The sequence below is a fragment of the Erpetoichthys calabaricus genome, chromosome 6, assembly GCF_900747795.2.
Source record: "Erpetoichthys calabaricus chromosome 6, fErpCal1.3, whole genome shotgun sequence".
Lineage (NCBI taxonomy): Eukaryota > Metazoa > Chordata > Cladistia > Polypteriformes > Polypteridae > Erpetoichthys > Erpetoichthys calabaricus.
Genome location: NC_041399.2, coordinates 58,107,974 through 58,131,045, shown reverse-complemented (window position 1 = coordinate 58,131,045; position 23,072 = coordinate 58,107,974). Strand labels below are relative to the sequence as shown.

Here is a 23,072-nt window from a genome sequence, read left to right as displayed (position 1 = left end):
GAAATGCAATCTGTGTTGAATATATTAAACCACATTGACTGCATGCTATTGAATGTTAATGTTCACTTTTAATTTTAAAACTATTTTTATTGTTTTTTTGTTTTGGTATTTCTTTTGTTTTCTCATCAGCTACAGTATGGTGCTCGCCTTTGCAGTCAGAATAAGTTGGGACACTTTGCTGTTCACGCAGCAGCTTTTGCGGGATCAAAAAAATGTTTGGAAAAGGTTCTTAAAAAAGGTGACACTCATGAAATCAAAGTGATTTTGTAAACATACACTTGAAAATTTTGAATTTTGAGAAATGTTCAACTTGATAGGTTTTTACCACCAAGCACTCAATCAAAATCTGCACAATATAAACTGTACCATAAAAATAATTAATCCCAAGGACAATGGCAAATTTTTCTAAGAAAACAGACACAAGACTAAATCAGGAAATTCAGGGATGCAAATGAATAAGTCCAATTTTATCCTTACATTCACAAATGTCATAAATTGGAATTTAGCTTGCTACAGATTCAGGCAGGGTCATATCATTTTGACCTAGCAATACTTCTAGTGCTACTGCAGCGCATGGTAAATACCCAATTGATAGATCTGTTACGTATGCAAACATCTAGATGTATTTTATAGGGGCTGTATTGATGATTTTCATGAGGACTGCCAGTTGGTCTTACATATTGCAGTACATGCAGATCACATGGGCTGTAGCTTTAAATGTTGACTTTTTTACCATACTATTTTAATCCATCTTTTTCTGTTGATTTTGTTCTTTTAATTGTAAGGAAAAAATAGTAACCAGTGACAAGCAGTGCAGAGCATTTCCCATGTAAGCACCTAGTTGTACAATTCTTGATATAAATGTCCTACTGTATATGGTTTCCTTTAGCATCTGACTTTATGTGCTTTCACTGCAAACCATGTGGATTTGACTCATTACTGATGACCCTCATTTCAAGCCTCATTCTGAATCAATAAATTGTTCTATGCTTTGTTTTATAAAATACTTTCTTAAAAATAGTTCAACTGTTCAGTGTGGTTTTTATGCAACCAATGTGCAGATTTTTTTGAAATGGTGGTATTTAGAAAATTTTAATTACTTATATAATACAAGGCTATTCAAAATGAAACAGTAGATTTCAAAAAATTATTTCAAGCAAACTGTACAAGACAGAAACACATTCTGCATATCACTGGATAAAGGAAAGTTCAAAATTTGGTTCTATGGTCTTTAAGGTTGCATGCACTCAACATGCGTGCCATGTGTAGTGCGACAAACATCAAAACAGTAGACCATTTCTTGCCACACACAAGTCAACTGGTCCCTAGTTACTGAATTCACAGCGTCCTCAATTCAATGTCGCAAATCTTGAAGATTAGTGGGCATAGGTGGAACAAACACTCTTTCTTTAATGTACCCCCATAGATAAAAATGGCAGGGGGTAAGGTCTGGAGACCTGGGAAGCCATAGACGATGAGCAAGACCTTGTTGTCCACCTCTTCCAATCCATCATCCTGGAATGGTGTCATTCAGGTAACGCCGGACCTCCAAGTGGAAATGAGGCGGGGCACCATCTTGCTTGAAAATGAAGTCATTTGAATCTTCTTGAATTTGGGGTAATTTTTTATGCCATTCGTAAATTTGCTTATGACGAGTTTTTGATGTTTGTTGAACTGTTGGCGGAATTCACGTTGCACTTGAACAATGGACTTACACTTCGCAAACTGCAGCATGCAAAATGACTTCTCTAATGGTGTTGTCGCCATTTTACTATAAACGAGAAACAGCGCTTGGTGACATTCACTGGTACTTTTAGGCGGGCTTTTAAACTTTGAAATTTCCTCTATCCGGTGATGTGAGGAATGTGTTTCTGTCTTATACAGTTTGTTTGACATAAATTTTTGAAATCTGCACTTTCATTTTGAATAGCCCTGTATAATATAATATAATAAAATATAATATAATATAATACTGTATAATATATGCATTTGTTGATTCCTTCAAAATATTGGATATATTTGTTAATTCATTGAAAATCTAAACCTTCCTTACTGTTTTGTGTTTTTCAAAGGTGAAGAACTAGGCTATTCATTTGAACATCACTTGAATTTTATTGACAAGTCCTGTAGTAGCCCACTTCACCTAGCTGTTCATGGTGGGAATATTGAAGTAATAAAGTTTTGTATAGACAATGGAGCAAAAGTCGATTTGCAACAGGTAAATTCCTAATAGCTCAGAAATAATTCAATGCAGTTTACCTTAATATAATAATTATGTATTGAAAAATAATGAGATATTAATAACTACATTTCATCTGAAGAAAAATATGTAATTGATTTCAAAAAGAACATTTGTAAATATTCATCAGAGTCTGAAACTATGAAACATGTCTGCAAACCCAGGGACCTGAGAAAATGATAGGAAAAAGTAGTCATAGAGATTTGTTTAATCACAAAGGAATTGTCTGTCATTATGCTCAGATAACTAAAAATGAGCAGAAATGAGACTTTATAGACTCGGACATCTATTTTATGAATCTTGTGTTCCTTTATAAGTTTATGGGGAGGTAAAAGCTATCAATGGTGGCATCAGAACAAAAGCAGGAATGAGCCCTGAATGGAAGGCCAGTCCATCACAGTTTGCATGGTCCTACTCACACCCTCACTCAATCAGTTCAAAGATATTGATTAACTTAACATGCTTATCTTTGGTATTTTGGATAAAACCTTGAGAATACCCACATGGACGCACAGTGAAAGTGCAAACTACACACAGAAGGTTACTGGTTTGGGAATAAAATAAAAATTCTTGAATCTTTGAGGTGGTAGCAATAATCACCATGCCACCAGATATAATAAAGATAAATAAGATTAAGGTCAAAAGTTATTTCCATGCTGAAAAGGAAAAAAAGGTTCAAGTCACAACATTTGGCTGTGCAGCCTTCATCACATTGTGTACAGCACTATTCACCTTCTTTGCTTTTCACTGTGGGAATAATTTATATTTTTTCTTCCTTTACATCTGCACCCTGATGCAGCCCAGAGATAATAAGTATTATGTGACTGAATACAGTACATGCAACAAATCACAACTATTTTAGGCACTACAGTACATTGTCTGAACTAAACAGTGTTTCCGAATTCATTAAAGCAATTGTGAATTAATGTCACAAACAGTGAAACACAAAATAGGAAAACTGGGTTCAGTCCTAATATTACTTGTTTACTCTCACCAATGGAGGCAACTTTTAAAAAGTTTTAAAAAATACGTTCTTACTCTGTCACCTTTTAATTTCACTTTCCTTTGGTTCTGTAAACGAAAACAGCCACAGAAATCAGACTTCTTATTTTAAAAATGTGTAGTGGATTCTAAAGCATCTGTTCATCCGCACATCCAGAAGCAGATTTGTCAATCCTGAGCAAATCTAACACCTATAAACCAGGTTATTAGTATTACATGTAACTTAACATTTTTTCACTTGATTAGACATCTTTACTTACAGCCTTTCAGAATGACCATGATGCCAATGTGATTTGAAAAGCAATAAACATATCAACATCAATCAAAGATTGCATAACATACTATACGTTGTATGGCAGCTTTATTTTTTCACAAGGCTACAGTTATCACAGACACTGTAAAAGACAGTTCACACTTTTGGAAATATTTCTATGTTATGGGTGTGGATCCACATTGCAACCATTAAGAATATTTTTCTTCATGTGCTAGCATTTCAGACAAAAGATGTTGGCAGTCTTAATTTTGGGTTGTTATGCCATCTTACGTATTCTAATAGACATTTTTACATCCTGGATTACTAATCGAGTGTGAAGCCTTCTCTATGTGCATAACATTTACATGTTCTTTACATGTTCTTGCAGATTTTCTCCAACATTTCAAAGACATGCTATTAGAATCTGTTGAGTCTGTCAACCAGAATTTGTTGGTGTGTAAATATAGCAGACTGGTTTTCTGTCCAGGTCAGCTGATTTCTTTCTTTGCAGGTTTCTACTACTCTTCAAGATACTTATAAGTTACAAAAATTAAAAAGACCAAAGGAAAACAATCCTAAAAATTACAAAATCATAAAAAATTGACAAAAATGGTTATTTTTTACAGTTGGAATTTTAGACGCCATGATGTATTTTTTGTGTAAATAATTTACGTTAATTGCCCACATTCCAAATACAGTATCTTCAATTCAATACTGATTTTTTTCTTTCCTCCCAACACAGAATGATAAATCTACAGCTCTTCATTTTGCATGTTCTCAAGGAGCTATTGATGTTGTCAAGCTGATGCTTTCTTCATGCAAACAGGAAGATAATGTGATCAATATAATTGATGGTGGCCATCAGACACCATTGCATAAGTAAGCATATCACTTAAAAATACTAACCCTGAATAGCACATGTAGGTTTGGAATATTGAATGATTGTTAATTGGGAAATTCACCTACAGTACTTCAAGCAATATATATTTACTGCAAATTCAGCAAAAGGGAATGGTAAAAAGAAAAAAACAAACATACAGTTTTTTTTTTAAAACAAACATACTGCTGGCAAAATCAGAAGAAGTCAGATGGTGTCATGTGTGGTATCCAAAGGTGATCAAACAAAAGATAAACAGTTGTCCTTGACGAAAGCTGGTATGTGATATTCTGAGCAGACAGACAGGCAAAGATGCCAGGAGAACATAAGGATGCTGGACCTTGGTATGAGGTTTCTTTTTATAGGATAGGCCAAACCTCTGCCTGTGGAGAGGAAGCAAGGCCATAATGACAGCAAATTGATCATACAAGGGGCATGTGGAATTCTGCTACATGGCAGAGAGAGAGAGAGTGCCTTTTACATACAGATTTTAAACAGAGTAATGAATAATGAACTGCAAGGAACTGTGGATTTTGCTAAGCCTTTAATTGAGGGTGGTCTCTTGTGGTGATGGGCAGGTGGCCCTACCTTTTGGAGAACCACCCACAAAACACACAGAACATTAAAGAAGATACACATATGCACAGAAACCAAATTACCTATAATCTATATATATAAAAGCCAAATACCACTGACTCACTCATCATGAAACCTCCCAAACCATGAGGACTTGGGACTTTAAATTAGGAATGTAGGTTACCCTTGGCCCATAGGTGCTCGCTAAGAAACAGTTTTAAAAATTTCGTGGTACGAGAGCAAAATTTCTTATAGTTTTTTAGACCCGTTTGTATGTCTGTCTGCTTTTCACGAGGGAACTACTTAATGGATTTAGATAATACTTAACGGATCTATAATTTGTCGAATATTCTGTTATATTCTGGCTTTCTCACCGCGCTAAGTATCATAGTTTGCTTGCGGTTCCGATTTATTAGCGCGAATCCGAAAGAGACTCATCGGGCTGCAGGGAGGAAGTGGGGCCCTCCTCACTCACGCATCTGCCTCTGGGCATAACATTAACTCCGCTTAGTTAGCAAACAAGAGAACTACTTAAAGGATTTAGATCTTTTTTTTCTATAATTTGCTTGAACATTCCGGTTGATGTTGCGACTTCTCTCATTGCGCTAAGAATCATAGTTCGCTTGCAGGAACGATATATTCGTGCTAATCCGAGACAGGCTGCGGGCCGAGGGGAGGGGGAAGAGTGACGTCAGGAGTAGAGAGCTAGGAGGGGCCCTCCTCACTGTCCTGTTTCACTACTCCGAGGGCGAAGCTGCGGGGGATGGCTAGTATTAACATAAAGAAAGAAATCAACATGAACAGAAAAACATTAAAAACAGCATTTGAACTTTTAGAGGAAGGGTCCTAAATTCAGCCTGCTATAGAGTTGATTAGGCAAAGCAAGCTCTTAAATAAGCTGTGGAATTAGTTGCAGCTTTCGGGTAGGAGTAAATGGGGATTTTTCAAAGTGTGACACCCTTTTTTCCTCTTAATTTAGCAACCAAGCTCCTGCCTCACTAGGTCACATGTTTTGGGCCTGCACTAAACTAACATCATTTTGGACAAAAATTTTTAAGTGCCTCTCAGACAGCCTTGGTATCACAATCCCTCCTAACCCATTAACAGCTGTGTTCGGTGTTCTTCCAGATGGACTTGAATTGGAGAAGGACAAGCAAACTGTGATTGCATTCACTACACTTTTGGCACGCAGACTTATTTTGTTAAATTGGAAGAATCCTAATTCTCCTCTTATAAGTCAGTGGGAAACTGATGTTTTATATTATTTGAAATTGGAAAAAATCAAATTCTCAGTTAGAGGATCTGTACAACATTTTTTCAAAACATGGCAGGATTTAATTAATATTATTTTAGAATAAGAGAAATAACTATTACCGCATTTAACTCCCTTCTCCATCTCTTATTTACATAGATATTTACTTCTCCCTTTCTTTTGTTTAATGTTGCCTTATTAAAAAGCCTAAAGCAATTTTCCTTTAGCTAAGCTCTCCTTCTCAGGGGTGGGATTTGATTAGTCTTCAAATTTGTTGGGTTATAAATTGATCTGTTTGTATGGAATGATTACAATGAAAATTAATAAAATAAAAATATTTAAAAAAAAATAATTTAGCATTTTATGTTTATTTTATATTTATATGACACTTCCTGTGCTATTGCATTGGAGAAGTGCAGTGCTTAGTTGTATTTTGTGTCTTCCATTAGATCAAAGTCCCATCTAGAGATTCCACTGTTATTAATTCTGGTTGACATGAACCTGAACTGAAAGAGTAGATGTACAGCATATAATGTCAGCGATATTAATTTTAATGGTTACAATTTCCTTTTTGGAAGAAAATATGTATGCTTTAGAATTATTTACTGACATTTTTGTATTTCTGTACTTATTTTGTTTTTTTTTTATTGCAGGGCGGTGATATTTGATCACATTGAGCTGGTTCAGTATTTAGTATCAAAGGTAATTGTAATTATTATTTTAAAATTTTGTCTCTACTATTCCATAAAAGAATTCCACAAAACCCCTAAACACCAGTTCTGCTTTGGGCCCCACTCCATCCTTGAGCCAGTGCTGACTAGCTTATTTATAGTTCTGTAATCTCCATGCTCTGTTACTTTAGACTTTTTCTTGAGTGAGATCGCTATAGTCTGTCTGAAGCCTTCTGGCCATTCACTAATGATGCAGAACTTCTTAGAGACTCCAATCAATGCTTTCCAGGAGTTTTAAAACTCCTGCCACATTATCAGTTCTTTCCTGCTGTGAAATAATAATTTTCTTACTCCTCTTATATTTTTTAATTATTTTGAATTTATTTATGTATTTAGATTTTTGGGATATAATTCTGATGTTAACTTTTTATTTCACTTTCATTTTGATATTGTTAGCATTAAATTGCCTCTTTTTCTGACACAATTTTGTCTTTTCTCTCCGGTGTCACTATTTTGTTGATCCTTTTGCTATGATGTGCTGTCCAGTTTCTGGTGGCGTGTTCACTGAGTTTCTGACCCAAGGGCTCAAAGGTCAGCTTGAGCAGCCATGTTTTATCCAAGTTTGATGGATAATTCCTGTGAAACTTGTGTTCTGTTTTTTCCTAGTTCATTTTCCTGCTCTCTTAATTTTTGGCAGTTATTTGGAACATAATTTAAGGTTTTGTTTTGATTTGTTGAAAGATTGACTTGATTTCCTGGCTTAAGAACATAACATGTTTCCTGACTTACATTTCATCTTCTGGTCTTCTGTTCAAGCAATTTTTGTTATTATTAGCAGAACACGTCTGTTTTGTTGTTTAGTTCTTTCTATAACTCATAATACTAAATATATAACAATGTCTCCTTCTCCCTCTAAAAATGTGTATAAATTAGTACTGGGAATTGATTTAAAAAATGAACTAATTAATGGCATAACTGTGTGTAATTAATCGCGATTAATCGCTTCTAACATTAAAGCATGTAATTATAAAATTAATTCACAAATCTTGAAGTAAATACACACTAAATCACAAATTTAATGTAGAATCAACTCAAAGGAATTAAAAAAATGGCATAGTTTAAACTTAAACAATGACCTTAAACCTGAATTTTTAATAAAATACTACTTGAGCAAGAACAACCTGAATTAGAATGTCTTCCTAAAAGGCAAATTGAAAAGGAGACAAAAAGAAAACGAGGCCAAAGTATTAATTATCAAATTGGCCTAGCATATGAGACACAGATGTGTCAAAGTAAAAATTAAATGACCGAAATGAATGTTGACTGCTAAAGGCTGATTTAATTGAAGTAATACAAATCTCAAAAATGGGCATACATTAACACTTGTGTTAAAGCGCCGCATATACTATCCACAGTTGTTCATCACCATCAACAACATGATGATATTACTCTGTACAAGTGTTTGTCAACTGGTGTGCAGTTTAAATAAGTAGTGCCCCTGGGTTCAGACGTGAGAGAGACATGCACTTCAGGTGGTCGAAATCTGTCCAAGGAGGTTGAAGCAACAACTCTATAATCATCTTAACTATAATCACACTCAGACTTGTCTAACCCCACTATACTGTGTTCCACTTCAGTATTATGGCCCAGAAGCACACTGTCCTGTACCTCCCCTCTACTCACTTGTTTCACTCTGTGCTGTTCACACACACTGTGCTCCTCCTTCTCGTCTGCCCCCGTGACACAACATGTGACTCCTGCGCTGTGCACTCCATCACCAACACCAAGGAAAAACACTTCTGTTGCAGCACCTTCCACACTCAACCCCATCGCTTATATTTCTTCCATCCTTTTTCCTGGGGCTTCCTCCTCTCACTCAGATGTTTTATTTGTATATTACACTGCACCTTCTAAAAACACACTGTTTAGTGTATGTCTAGCCACTTGGCCTTCTGCATCTCCAGCCTGATTACAATGGTTTCTAATTATAGTATCATAATGTTAAAATACAGTCATCCCTCGCTATATCGCGCTTCGCCTTTCGCGGCTTCACTCCATCGCGGATTTTATATGTAAGCATATTTAAATATATATCGCGGATTTTTCGCTGCTTCGCGGGTTTCTGTGGACAATGGGTCTTTTAATTTCTGGTACATGCTTCCTCAGTTGGTTTGCCCAGTTGATTTCATACAAGGGACACTATTGGCAGATGGCTGAGAAGCTACCCGGCTTACTTTTCTCTTTACTTTTCTCTTTCTTTTGCGCTGACTTTCTCTGATCCTGACGTAGGGGGATTGAGCAGGGGGGCTGTTTGCACACCTAGACGATACCGACGCTCGTCTAAAAATGCTGAAAGATTATCTTCATGTTGTGATCTTTTGTGCAGCTGCTTCCTGAAATGACATGCTGCAAGGTGCTTCGCATACTTAAAAGCTCGAAGGGCATGTATTGATTTTTGATTGAAAAACAAACTGTCTCACTTTGTCTGCTCCTGACGGAGGGGGTGTGAGCTGCCGCCTTCAACAGCTTTGTGCCGCGGTGCTTCACATACTTAAAAGAAAAACAGCCCTATTGATCTGTTTGCTTTTTTCTATCTCTGTGACATGATCTGCTCCTGACAAGCACTCCTTTCAAGAGGGAAGATATGTTTGCATTTTTAATTGTGAGACGGAACTGTCATCTCTGTCTTGTCATAGAGCACAGTTTAAACTTTTGAAAAAGAGACAAATGTTTGTTTGCAGTGTTTGAATAACGTTCCTGTCTCTCTACAACCTCCTGTGTTTCTGCGCAAATCTGTGACCCAAGCATAACAATATAAAAATAACAATATAAACATATGGTTTCTACTTCGCGGATTTTCTTATTTCGCGGGTGGCTCTGGAACGCAACCCCCGCGATGGAGGAGGGATTACTGTATATATATATATATATATATATATATATATATATATATATATATATATATATAGTGACACTAGAGGGCGCTGTCGCTCCTCAAACCCCACAGACAAACGTCCAAGACACCAAGTAAAAGCATTTCTTTTCTTTTCTTTTTGATATATTGTGCTCTAAGCACCTCCACCACCACAATAAACAATAAATCAATAATCACAACACTCCAGTTCTCCTCCCAGCAGCTCCGTCACACTCCCTCCCAACTCCAGCTCAGCTTGCTGGGTCTCTACTAGTCCTTTATATAGTTCTTGACCCGGAAGTGCTCCTGTCCTTCTGTCCATGTGATTCAATAGCACTTCCGGGTCAGATGAAGACTTGTATTTTTCTTCAGCCCAGAAGTACTTCTGTTCTATTGTTCCCATAATTAGGGAGTACCTCCATGCTATATGGGAAAAAAAAATCCATGCGTCTCCCTGCAGCTTCATACGGTGGCACCCCCGGCACCCAGCAGGGCTGTGAAGCCGAACTTCATCTCCCATGGTGCCCTGTGGGAATCCGGGGCACCTCTAAGCTGCAGGGAAGTCTTCATCTAGTGTCCTGGATGTGTCAACTGGGTTGAGCTGCTGGCCGTCCATCACAATATATATATATATATACTTGAAAATGCGCCCTGACCAACCAACTGCTTGAGGTGTCTGCCTCGTTGCCGGCCTTTCACCGCATATTATAAAAGCTGTAATGGTACAAAATTGTTAAAAACAATATACAGGTCATAGTATTTCACTTTACAAAATGCAGTACAATGGACAGTACACATTCATTTAGTTAAAATTGCAACATCCTCCTAAGACAACATTACATGCACCTTGAATTGTCTGATGCATGCGCCTTCTCTCAATTGTTGGGTATAAAGTGTGTCTACACTGTACATGGCCAGATCTACCATCGGGGTGACTTGGCTGTGCACCCTGTGGCTTTGCCTGCAAATGGACTTCAGCATACGCCATAGAAAATCTGTACAAATCACAGAAGTTTTCACTGACAGGCTGTCACAGCAACCCACTATCCAGTGCACACCCCTAACTCACTTCGATCCTCACAATTATTGACCTGTCAATTGAGTCTTAGAGGTTACTTTTATAGATCAGATATTTAATGTGTTACTGTGACACAAAAGAGAAAAAGTCAGAGTGGATTGTCATTTAGAACGAGGAACAAGTGGTTTAACAAGGGTGAAGCATAATATGCTGTTTTACTAAAAATTGTGCCTGAAACTTGCAATTTTAACATAAATAAATAAATAAATAAATAAACCAAAATGATGATTGAAGAACCCATACATACTGCAGCTGGAACTAATAAACCTGATGTTGCAGATAGTCAGGAAATGGTTGCACAGTCCGACAGTACTGACATAGAAGTGAACAACAATGTGACGGACAATGCACCAAGCGAAACATTGCAACAGAAAACTTATGTAAACTTTTATTTTATTTGGTGCAAATATGCAAACCCAAAATGTTCACTTACATATTATATTCTTGTCACAAAGTAGCATACAGTAAGCATTTTAAACTGTTTAGTTGATGTTCATTAACTGTGCTATCTGAAGAAAGTTGATTTCCTATAGACATAATGTTGCATGCCATCAAGTAGTTTGTTACAGTACATTCATTGTAATAAACTATAAACAAAAAGGACTGTGAAGTTGACCAGATATAAAGTTTTGGAGTTATTTCTTTCTCCTTTTAATGCCTGTTCCTGATTTATTATTGACATATTTTCTGTTAGTAATACATGAGAATGTGAGAGTGCCTAGTGGGGCAAGTGAGGTAAGGGAGGGAGGTCTTTTGAGTTTCAACATCCTGGTACCCTTAAAGGGTTTCAGTCCAGCTTTAGGTGTCCACAAAATGAATTTGCACTTCTGTTACACCACTCGCATGGCCAAGTCTTCAGTAAATGTCAGCTTAATGCTGGAGGTACAGAAAACCAGTTGTAGGTTATGTTGACTATGCAGACAAATAATTGCTTTTTAGCAATGTTTACTAACTCCCAGAAGGCTTTTATTTCTGTTTCTAACTATATCAGTTAAAGTAGGACCTCATTATTCAAATACAAATAGCCAAAGACACAGGTATGCATTCAATATGTGTAATAAATATGTCTGAGAAAATTTAAAAAAAGCAGAAATTACTTTAGATAGATAGATAGATAGATAGATAGATAGATAGATAGATAGATAGATAGATAGATAGATAGATAGATAGATAGATAGATAGATTTCTTTTGGGTTTCTTGTTTCATGCAGTGGAGACTGTAATGACAAACATTCTCCTCTCTAGTGTTTTATAAGACAAATGGAACCCCGTTTTCTGTAACTAAATCTGCTTATCTCCTTGTGGGGCTACTTGTAGTTACTTCATTGAATTATCTGGTGACATGTAGCTGAGATTGTCGCAGTACTCAGCATTTTGGCTGTTTGACTGTTAAGCAAGTAAGACAGGATAGTGAGCTTTAACTGGCAGATTTGATTTTTATTTCATGCGGTTTCTGTACTGTATCAATGAAGCATGCCTTAGATAGCTTTTGTTTTTGTATTTCAGATGAACACATTAACTCAGATTAAATGAGTTGTATCAGTCTGTCAGTGGAGCAGGACAGTGACAGCAGTCTGTCGCTGAAGCTGCTCCTCTGTCTGGAGATGTCACTATTTAGTGGAAGCAGTGGATTCTCCATAATTGATAGGAGCCTGCTGAGTGCCAGTCGCTCTGCCACGTATATGTATAGGTATAGACTGATGATAATAGTTACATATGATTAAAAAATTTTTCCAATATGCCACCCTTGGTGAGTTATCCTGCACCAACTGGTGAGAATAAATTCCATCCCAGACTAACTTATTGTGTGTTCACTTGGAATGGTGTGTACTATTAATGGCAAATATATTTTTGGCAGTCTGGTGCTGGAGAAAAATCTTTTAACAGCCCTTTAGCATCTTAGACTCTTATGTTCACAAAATTTCTGGGACTGTGTTAAACAATTATTGTTCTGAAAGATATAGCCATGTTGAAGTTATCTTTGAAGGGATACCCTAAAATTATCAGAATAGCAAAGGAGCTTTGCACTGACTTTTAACTATCTGGTTAATGTATGCAGATGCTTCTCTAAGAAGCAGTCTCTGAGTTTCAGTCCAAGCACCTTGAATATATTCCATTATTCATGTTTAGATCATCCTACTTTATCCTTTCAGGTAAATGTGCTTGCCTAAAGATTTGCATTTTATCAGCTATATGATAAAGATGCTCTTGTATACTCGTATGTATAAAAGCTTTGTCAGAACAAAAAATTGTAAGCATATTTGGGACAACACTAACATCTTGCATGGTATGCTCCTGAGATATCTTTGTTAAATAAATATCTTAAATGTTTACTGGAGTCCTGAGAGCCTTTGTACATGATTGATGAAGGGATCAAGAGGAATTGGGGATCAAGAATTTGTGCCTAACACTGGTCACAAGTCAGAAATGAATGAAAATGACAAGTGCATGAGTTCTTGAAAATAAAATTAGAGCCCAGTTATTATTATTATTAGGTCATGAGTCAACATGCCTGTTAGGTCCTCTGAAGATATGTGATATACAAGAGGTGTTCAATTATAAACAGGAATTTTTATGCTCTGTTCTTATAAATAGTGCAAGGTAGACCTGACTCATTTGACAAACACACGCATATATGAACTTGTTGTTAGTACTGCAAGCTGATCTTCCCCCTTTCCTCTCAGTTGTAAACATATCGGAGCAGAAGGTACACAGTAGTGATGTGCAGCACATTATTATTCAATTTTTGACAAATGAAGGAGTCATTCCATCTCAGAGTTATTCGAGACTTAAAAATCAGTTTGGGGATGAGTCTCTCTCTCTCTCTCAGCTTAGAGTGTATGATTGGTGCAAGTCATTCAGAGAGGGACTATCATCTCTTCGGTCCACTTAAGGAATTTTTAGGAGGAAAGAAATTCAAGCCGAATGAGGAGGTTATTGACTCTGTGCAAGAATGGGTCAACACGAAGTCAAAAGACTTCTACTCTTCTGGGATTAAGAAGCTTCCTAAGCACTGGAACAAGTGTATTGCAGTGGCAGGAGACTATATAGGAAAATAGTGTGTAAGTTGTTTCATTGTATTCAATAAATAAAGCATAGCTCATAAATTCCTGTTTATATTTGAATGTCCCTCATATTTTGGGGGGAAAGGCAGTGCCTGAAGTGGAAATTCATAAGTTTCGGTCAGGATGAAAACCAAACATTTAATTAGTATGACATTTGTACATTAAAGATTAATGCGTAAGATGCCAGTAAGCAAACATTTATTGCCGCAACCATACCAAAAATTGCCAGTACACCACAACAAAAAATGGAAAACTACAGGTGTGTACCAGTCCACTTCAAACACTGGGGAAGAAGCAGATAAAACAATTGAAAACTTAAATAAAATTGCTCAGCTGATGGGTAGACAGTAGCACTTTTTGCTGGTTAAAGGATATCAATTTCAAGAATATTAAATTGAAAAACAATTGGAGCTGCGTAATTTCAGAGTGGTTAAATCTACTGTTGCACAACTCAAGGAGTCTAGATTTAAATCCCAACCCTGTTACTGTTTGCAATATTAGCACTTTCGCTCTGTGTTGGCATGGATAGTATAAGTGTAGTATAGTAATGTAGGGTAGTATAAAAGTATGAATAAATGAGCCCTGTGAAACACCAGCATTCCGTCTTGGGTTGGTTCAAGTGTTAAGTTATGTTCTGCTTCCACGTACCTTTATAATTGGATAAAGTGGGTTCATTAATTGATAAACGGAAATCATTTTTCAGAAAAAAATTGTACTTGTAGTACAAATATTGGAACTGCTATTGTTTTCTGTGCTCAGAAAAGAACTGCAAAGCCAAATGGAATGAACAAGAACGTTTTGCAATTACAATAATGTACACTAAACATATTAGACACATAGTTACTCTCACTTCATGTGTCCCTCATTTATATTTTATGTTTTTTTTTATGTATACCTTAAAATTTACTTTCTGCAGGGAGCAGGAATTGACAGCATTGACTGTGAATGTCACACGCCACTACTCCTTGCAACATCCTGTGGAGCCTGGAAGAGTGTTGAATTTTTAGTTTTAAAAGGTACCAAATAATTCATGTAAAAATTTGCTGTAGTACTAATAGAGTATCTGGCCCAGTTACTGTCTTTGTGGAGTTTGTATGTTTTCTCATTTATGTGTTTTCCTCATGCTCCTCTAGTTTTCTCCCACTACCTAAAGTCATGGGTTTGGGATTAATTAGTGATTGTAAATTACCCTGTTTATAAGTGTGTGCGTTCTGAAATAAAGAATTCAAGGTTAATTCTGGCTTTCTACCTATGGCTGGTAAGAAAAATTTGCCTCTCTGTGACACTTCAATTAAAATGGTCTATAAAAAAAATTTGTCAGTCTTTTAAATTAGACACTTCAATTCATGAAGAAAACAAACAGTATAACAAAACATTAAGCAATTCCACATCTGCCAGCTTTTCTTCTTTCTGTTATATGCTGAAAGTATGAGAACCACTGTTCTCCATTCTGCATTGAATGTTTTGTTATGTTATAATTTATCGGGACGTTAAAACTTAACTCATTTACTTTTTTCTTTAAAAGTAAAACAACAGATGATTCTAAGTACTCTTAATCATTGTTCTTCAGGAGCAAATGTTAAAAAGAAGGATTCTGCTGGGTGCAACTTCCTTCATTTGGCCATTCAACAGCCAAAAGGACTAAAGAATCTTTCAGATTCAATATTACAAGTAAGTTATTATCCACCTTTTCTTATATTACAGTTTTGTAAAATACAGCAAACCACCTACGTTGTAATGCTACAAGTGCCAGATTAAAGAAGGAACTACATTTAGCATGATATTGGTATGAAAAAAATAAAAATATGATTGGGCATTAAACTCAAGTATAAGTGCTATGGTAGGATACAATGAGAAAACTTTATATGCAGTATTAAATCATTAGTAGATGTTCAACTTTACAAACCAACTTAATTTTGAAGAAAAATTAATTGTTTTGGGCCAAAACTGCATTTTTCTGCACACACATTAAAAAAAGAGGAAAACAGTATTTGACTAAAATAAGTGGAAATGCACTGTTCAATAGAATACAGTAGTATGCCTTAGGGGGCACCATCTGATTATCTATTCATCCGTAATATATGTAATCTAATAATATTGCTATACTAGTGTTGATTTCAGTGGTAAAGTCAAAAGTAGAACATGACCACAAAAATGTGCCCTTTCTCTGCTTTGCTTTATTCTATAACATATTTTTACATGTGTGCTACCACAAATACACCTTCATTTTTCTGTCGTCATCATTTGTCTCTTTGTTGTCCCCAAGTCAGTGGTTTTCCTCCATGTCTCTTCCATTTGATAACTAATCTTACCTTTTCAACTTTTCAAACATATTTCCCAAAGACACATGTACTGTGATCAAAAATGAAGATCACTATGTCATGGGTAAAACTATAAACAAGCAGATACTGACATGTTAGCTTTATGCAGTTCACTTTGATAAATAATAAGTGTTATTTTTGTGCCTCTGGATCTCTATACTCTGTAGATGTACTTTTGCCACTGTACCAGCGGGACTGAGTGAATATAACGTGAAATAAAGTGAGTAAGACTTTAGCATTTGTAGACAGCAACCAATCAAATGATCTAATGCTTGGATTAACTGGCTTTTCTGTTTCACAAACAACAGTTTTCATTAAACTACTCCAAAGGACTGTTACTAAACACCTTGGTGGTTGGAGAGTTTGCCACTATATGTTCACACACTTACTTAGAACACCTCAGTTATCTCTTTGGGGATTCTCTTCTTTGCAGCTAGTCCTTCCTTTTTTGTTTTATTTATTTTACTGTGCTGTACCTATGAAGCTTGCTTACTGAGATTTAGCAGTGAGATGTAACAGCAGGCCTCTAGCCTACCCCTACTTTACAATAATAACTTATATCGGCTAAGATGATTTCTTTAAGTATAAAATTAATTACCCTGTGAAAGTCAGTTATTCATTGCTTTCTTACTTTTCACTCCAGATAAGTTGAATTATTTTTCAATTTTTTCTGTTTACATTATTTTGAAAATTCTCTTGTTATGGTCCTCCATCCATTAGTTAGGACATCGTCAAATCATGTTCAGGATAATAATAATTCTTTGCATTTATATACCACTTTTCTTACTACTCAAAGCGCTCAGCAATTTCTAGGTTAAGGACCTTGCTCAAGGGCCCAACAGATCAGAGTCCCTTTTGACATTTACGGGATTCAAACCGGTAACCTTCCGATTGCCAGTGCAGATCCCTAGCCTCAGAGCCACCACTCCATCCTGGATTGCATGGGCTGGAGCCTAGCTGGCCAACTCAACACACATTCTGTGTTTACTCATATGGGGACTATTTTGAGTTGTTAGTTACCATAACATGCACATCTTTGGAATGTGGAGGAAAAAAAAAGAAAAACATGCCGACACAGGAAGCCTGTGCCTACTTTGCATAGAAAGCACCAACAATTCATACTCAAGTCCCTGGAGCAGTGAAGCTAACACCCATAAAACAATGCCACCCTTGTTATGATTATTACTTCTTAAATCTTTTTTTTTTTTTTTAACAAACATCTCTCATTTTCGAAGGCAGTACAACTAAAAACGTATAGGTTAGGAGTATGCCCTGATACAGTGCGTTGCCGCACCCACCACATGACAAACTACATCAAGATCCCAGATTAGGACCCAAGTGCAGCCATGCGATACCTCAGCACCACACTAGTTCAGATGGAATGAAACAGTGTGAGGGTTTTTATGGTGGCTGGAGTGCCAATTCTGCCACCAACCCCCAGGTTTTTCCCTGCAGGTTGAAGGGCCTACTTGCAGGGCTGGATACGAATTAATGTCATACCCAAGACGTGGATACTGTATCTATTAATCAATAAAGCTTATTTGCTTTTTTCTGAGGTTGCTGTTTTAAGAAAATGTTTAGAAGAAAATTAACAATTGATTCTTGCAAGTGTTCAGTCAAACAAATGGCCCCAGGCACTTAGTACTATAATGTTTTATATGCATGCAGTAGATTACACAGCTATCCAAGTCGACTTTCCCTGAAATACAATAATACATATGGATTTTGAATGGTGGCTTGCATTTTCTTTTCATTTTGTGAGTCTTGTGATCATTATTTTCACCAGTTTTTATTTCAGTATTTGTTGGATTCATGTATGTTGTAATATCTAACAGTAAGTTTAAGATAACTGCTATATTTAAAGCAGATTAAATATGGAAGGTCAAAAATATATGTTAGACAGCTAATGTAGAATTTAGTTTTTTTTTCTTTTGCAACATAACTAACATACAGAAAGCAATGTTGTAATATGGCAGAATTTGATAACCACAATGAATATGGACCCAACTATTTGCTACTTTTAAACAATTAAATCATTGAAGAGTTGTCTGCATTTGTTCCTGCAGCATCAGCCATGAGGTATGAATGAATCCTGGATAGGGATGCCAATGTAGGTATTGCACAGTCATTCCCCACCCTACTTATACTGGGCCATTTTAGACATATGCCATATTAACCAGTACAGATTTGAAAGATGGGAAGAAAAATCAGAGGAAGAACCAGATAGACATTCCACAATTTTAATATCCACCCAAAGTCACAAATAACTTGGTCTTGTTTGAAGTTTATACCTGAAAAAGGTTTGGATGCAGCCAACACAGTAGCAAAAACAAAAACAAAAAAAAACCAACTTGTATATGGCATCTAATTACTTGAGTGCAAAACACCTATTAAAGTATATGCTTTAGGAAAGGCACCATCTGATTCTCTCATTATTGAGTGGGACAGCACACTGATCCAGCATTAGCTCTGTTGCCTCCCAGATCTGAGCATCCTGGAATCAAATATGTGCTCTGACACAACCTGTGTGGACTTAGCAGGTGTTGGCTTTTTGTCCAGGCACCCCAGTTTTAATGTCCCTTTTTAAAGACTGGCACACCCTACCTACAGCTGGCTCTGCCCTAGTGCCTGGTGTAGCCAGGATAGGACCCTAATAGCCAGGAAATGAGCATGAGTTAAGTTGAGCACATTTTAGAATGTTATATTATTACTGAATAGCCAGCTTAATCTGATCTACTAACTGCATTTACTTCTGTTGAAGAACTATACTTTAAGAAATGTTTAAATAAGTTATTCTAATTGTCAGAATTCCACATGATCTCTCATCATCACAGTCACGCTGGTGCTTCTCTAAGACCTCATATATAGCATTATACAATACACCCAATTAAAACAACATGCAAGCTTCTTTAACAATGCTGCTTTTAGGGCAAGTTAGTCAATAATTTACACTAGGTTCATAACTTTGTTGTCCTTTTCCTTGCCTTTCATTTCTTATATGTATAGCACGTTGGTCAACATAACATTGTTTTTAAATGTTCTTAAATTAAATTTTCCTGCTTGCTACATATGATTTCCAGTGTACAGTATGTGATCGCTAATTTAGATCAGAATGTAAAATGGGGAAGACTTGTGTCACAAAGAACTCAATACGAAATTTAGTTCTTAATAAACAACTACACTAAGCTTTAAAAAGAATAAACAAAACCAGTCCGTCAGCTCTAAGAAAAGAAAAATACAATACCAATATTCCTCTTTCCCCATCCTCACTGAAAAAAAAGAAATCAATTAGAAATTGTGCCCAGGGAAAATCCACTCTTCCAGTATTCTGCTCAGATCATTGGATATCTGCTTAATCCAAAATCCAGTTCAACCAGTCAGTCACTGGACACACACACCGACTCATAAGGGACCAATTTAGTTTTGCCATTCAGCCCAACCTGCACCTTTTGGGAATGTGTAGGAATCTTCTTGCTGACTAAAAGTAAACACAAATTAAATGGATAGTGCCTGGGCCAGGATTCAAAGTCAGTAGTCTGAACTTGTGAGGAAACAGTGTTAACTACCTCGCCACCATATAAGCATACTCAGCCCATGAAAGTTTAAAGTTTGCAGCATATCTTTAAAGTGTTAGCTTAACTGGGCTTTCTACAATTTTTGAATTGTGACAGTTTAATTTGGAATAACATACCTAAGAATTTCCTTTTGAGGCAGCCTTGTTGGGTTGTGACCATCTTTTCTCACAGGGGCAGTAAGATGCTGCTCTGATTTACTTTACTACAGTTATAGGAGTCATTTGGCATCTTGCTGCCTGCCAGTTGAAGTAGTAGTGTGTCCTCTCTGCAGTTGTCCGTATAACAGGTCATTTATAAGAATATGCGGCTAGATTTGTAAATTATGATGAAATGCTTTTATATAACATGATCAAGAAAATTGTTCACAAGTTAATGAGGGAACAATTGTGGAATTACACAAATACAACAAAAGCCAAAGCTAGACTTTGGGAAAATCTATATAAATTACCAGTGGGAAGACATTAAAAGAAATTGATCCAACAACCTTCATGATACTACATGACAATGGTGAATGTAAAACTATTTAATATTGCAGATGAACATTAGGGACACCTAGTTATGTTCTGAGGGTTTGTGAATGCCTAAATATTTCATTCATTGTGACTCACTGGGTAATTCTGTAGTGGTTTAAACACAGATACTCAAAGGAAATCATAATTTTATCAAAAATTTAACATTTTTCAAATATATTATGCTCTAAAAGTGTTAACCTACCTGCACAATGGTAATGCGATTGTTCAATAAAAGAAGTGTGAACTTTATATAATAACCTTTGATTAACAAAAATGAGTATAACCGTATTAACTGACACTTCGTTTAACACCTGTAAAGGTATTTTCAGCTCTTGCAAACAGCATTATTTCTTTTCTGTTGTCATGACTGGGGTATCTTTGTAGGAAGGACTTTTAGTAGCGATATTTCAAGGGAGATTCGATTTGGTGATTCCTACTGTTGCTAGAAAGAGAGCCAGGTTCAAAAAAGAGGAACGATAAATACATAAAATGTTAAAGGGAACAGTTGAGGGAAGAAAGTGAAATCTAATAAACTATGCTGATATAGTACAGTTAAAAACAGAACAGTTGAAGTAGTGCTCAATACCTGGGACATAAATCCAGCTTGACATGTGGGCCTACATAAATGAACACTGGAAAGAAGATGAAAACCCTGGACCTATTTGTTTGTCTACATATTAGAATCACAAATTATTACTGCCAAATTTTCCTTTTCAAAATAATTATCTAATGTTGTTTCTAACATGGAATATTTTACTATTAAGTTTAACCAATGTTTTTCCTTTTTATTTTTAAAATGTTAAGCGCAAGGAAGTCATGACTCTACTAGATGACAAGGACAATGAAGGGTGCAGTCCACTGCACTATGCCTGCAAACTTGGTGTCCCTGATTCTGTAAACAACATGCTGGGGTTAAAAGTGTCAATTAGCCTAAAATCAAAAGATAAAAAATCCCCTTTGCATTTTGCAGCTGCGTAAGTATGAAATATTTTGGCGTCTATAACAATAAACATACATCTCAGTACATTTGTTAGGGATGTCTTGTGCATTTCTTTTTTTGTGTTATATATAAAACAAAATATTAAAAAATATGACTCATTACTCTAACATTTTCACACTGGTTTTAGTAAAAAAAATTTTTGCTATAATGTACCGGTATTATTTAAATTGTAGAATTTCAAATTGTATCTTAATAATTTGTTGCTGATTAGAATATCATATTTGTTATTTGTTAAAATGGGAAAGATGTATATGGAATATTTGGTATAAAGGTATGTGGTTGCTATTTTAATTCAGATGCGAATTTCTTTTAATTATTTCAGGTTTGGAAGAATTAATACTTGTCAACGCTTATTAGAAAGAATGAAGGACACTAGACTTCTAAATGAGGGGGATGAAAAAGGAATGACTCCTCTTCATTTGGCAGCTCAGAATGGACACACCAGAGTTGTTGAAATACTCCTTAGAAAGGGTGCCTTATTTCTTTGGTAAATACTTATGCTAATAATATTGTTTTGAAAGCATAAAGAAGTTTCAATGAGTAGTTTAGAGAATGTCCTTTTTGCTTTTTACAAAAACAACATTTAAAAGCTGTCTAATTGGGTAAACGGTGCACTATTCAATATACATGTGAGTTACCAGATGTCTTTGAGTAGAGAATTTTCTCCTTACAATATATTTTTGAAGATAGATAATGTACAGGCACTCTACTTAAACAATGTAGCAAATGCTTAAATCCTTTGGATTCAACTTTCATCCATTAAATACATTTAGCCAGAATTTTTGGACTTAAGTATAAACTTTAACAATCTTTTAAAAATAAATTTCTGCTCCTATTTCAATGTAACATACAGCAACATTAGAAAAATATGACTGATACACATTTGAGTATTGCCATTTATGCAATAAACATAAAGCAGCATAGTATAACAGTTGCAAAATGGTTTCAAATCAGTATTTTATTTTAATATGTATATTAAAATCTTATTAACTTTCAGTTAACTTTCTGTTCTTCTTACATTTTAAATGACAAATGAAATATTTCTCATTATTGACGCCTTTCACACACACACAAAAAAAGCATGACACTCTTACTCTCCTATCTACGCATTCACTTGGAACAGCACCATCAGTATATCGCAAGCAACTTTTTCCTCCCATCATAAATCTGACATATAGTCACATATCTATGGTTGATTTTTTTTTTTTAAACAGCAAAAACTTTTTGTTGCACTGTGTAGAGACAGAGTAAACGGAAGAAGAGTTGCAGCACCAACAGAGTTCTGATGATCAAGTAACTGTATATAGAGGGGCAGAAGGGGGTGGATGGAGTGATGGTCAGCTCACACAGGAGTGACATCACAGTTCCTCCAGATTGTGCTACTCCATTCTAGGGCAAACGGAAATCGAGTTAGTAGTAGTGTTACATCCAGATACTTCCCTGTAAGATAAGATGACCCAAATTCTGAGTGACATGCCCAAAGCTTGCATGTTTGACAACTGTAATATACTGTATAATGGCAGTTAATCAAACAAAATTGAAGTTGTAAAGATATTAGGAGCTACATTAGAGATTTTAAGTATTATGTTGTAAATTTATTTAAATGTAAAAGCCATGTCACATTTCATGACTTTTCCAGTTATTTTCACCTGCAGACTTCATTTATATAATCTTATCCAGTTGGGATTCACAGTCATAGTCTGACATACCAAGGGACTCAATCCAAATAGTTGTGAC

General features: G+C 35.9%; 1 protein-coding gene across 1 annotated transcript in view; it reads left to right on the top strand.

Moving 5' to 3' along the window:
• The window catches only part of trpa1b (transient receptor potential cation channel, subfamily A, member 1b), a 98,236-nt gene that overhangs the window by 21,371 nt on the left and 53,793 nt on the right, over positions 1-23,072 (top strand). Inside the window, exons 5-12 of the mRNA XM_051929348.1 lie at positions 130-238; positions 2,073-2,218; positions 4,237-4,373; positions 6,853-6,901; positions 14,844-14,943; positions 15,498-15,598; positions 21,140-21,309; positions 21,658-21,822. Of these exons, the coding sequence (XP_051785308.1) occupies positions 130-238; positions 2,073-2,218; positions 4,237-4,373; positions 6,853-6,901; positions 14,844-14,943; positions 15,498-15,598; positions 21,140-21,309; positions 21,658-21,822 (977 nt within the window). The remainder of the gene's footprint in view (positions 1-129; positions 239-2,072; positions 2,219-4,236; positions 4,374-6,852; positions 6,902-14,843; positions 14,944-15,497; positions 15,599-21,139; positions 21,310-21,657; positions 21,823-23,072) is intronic.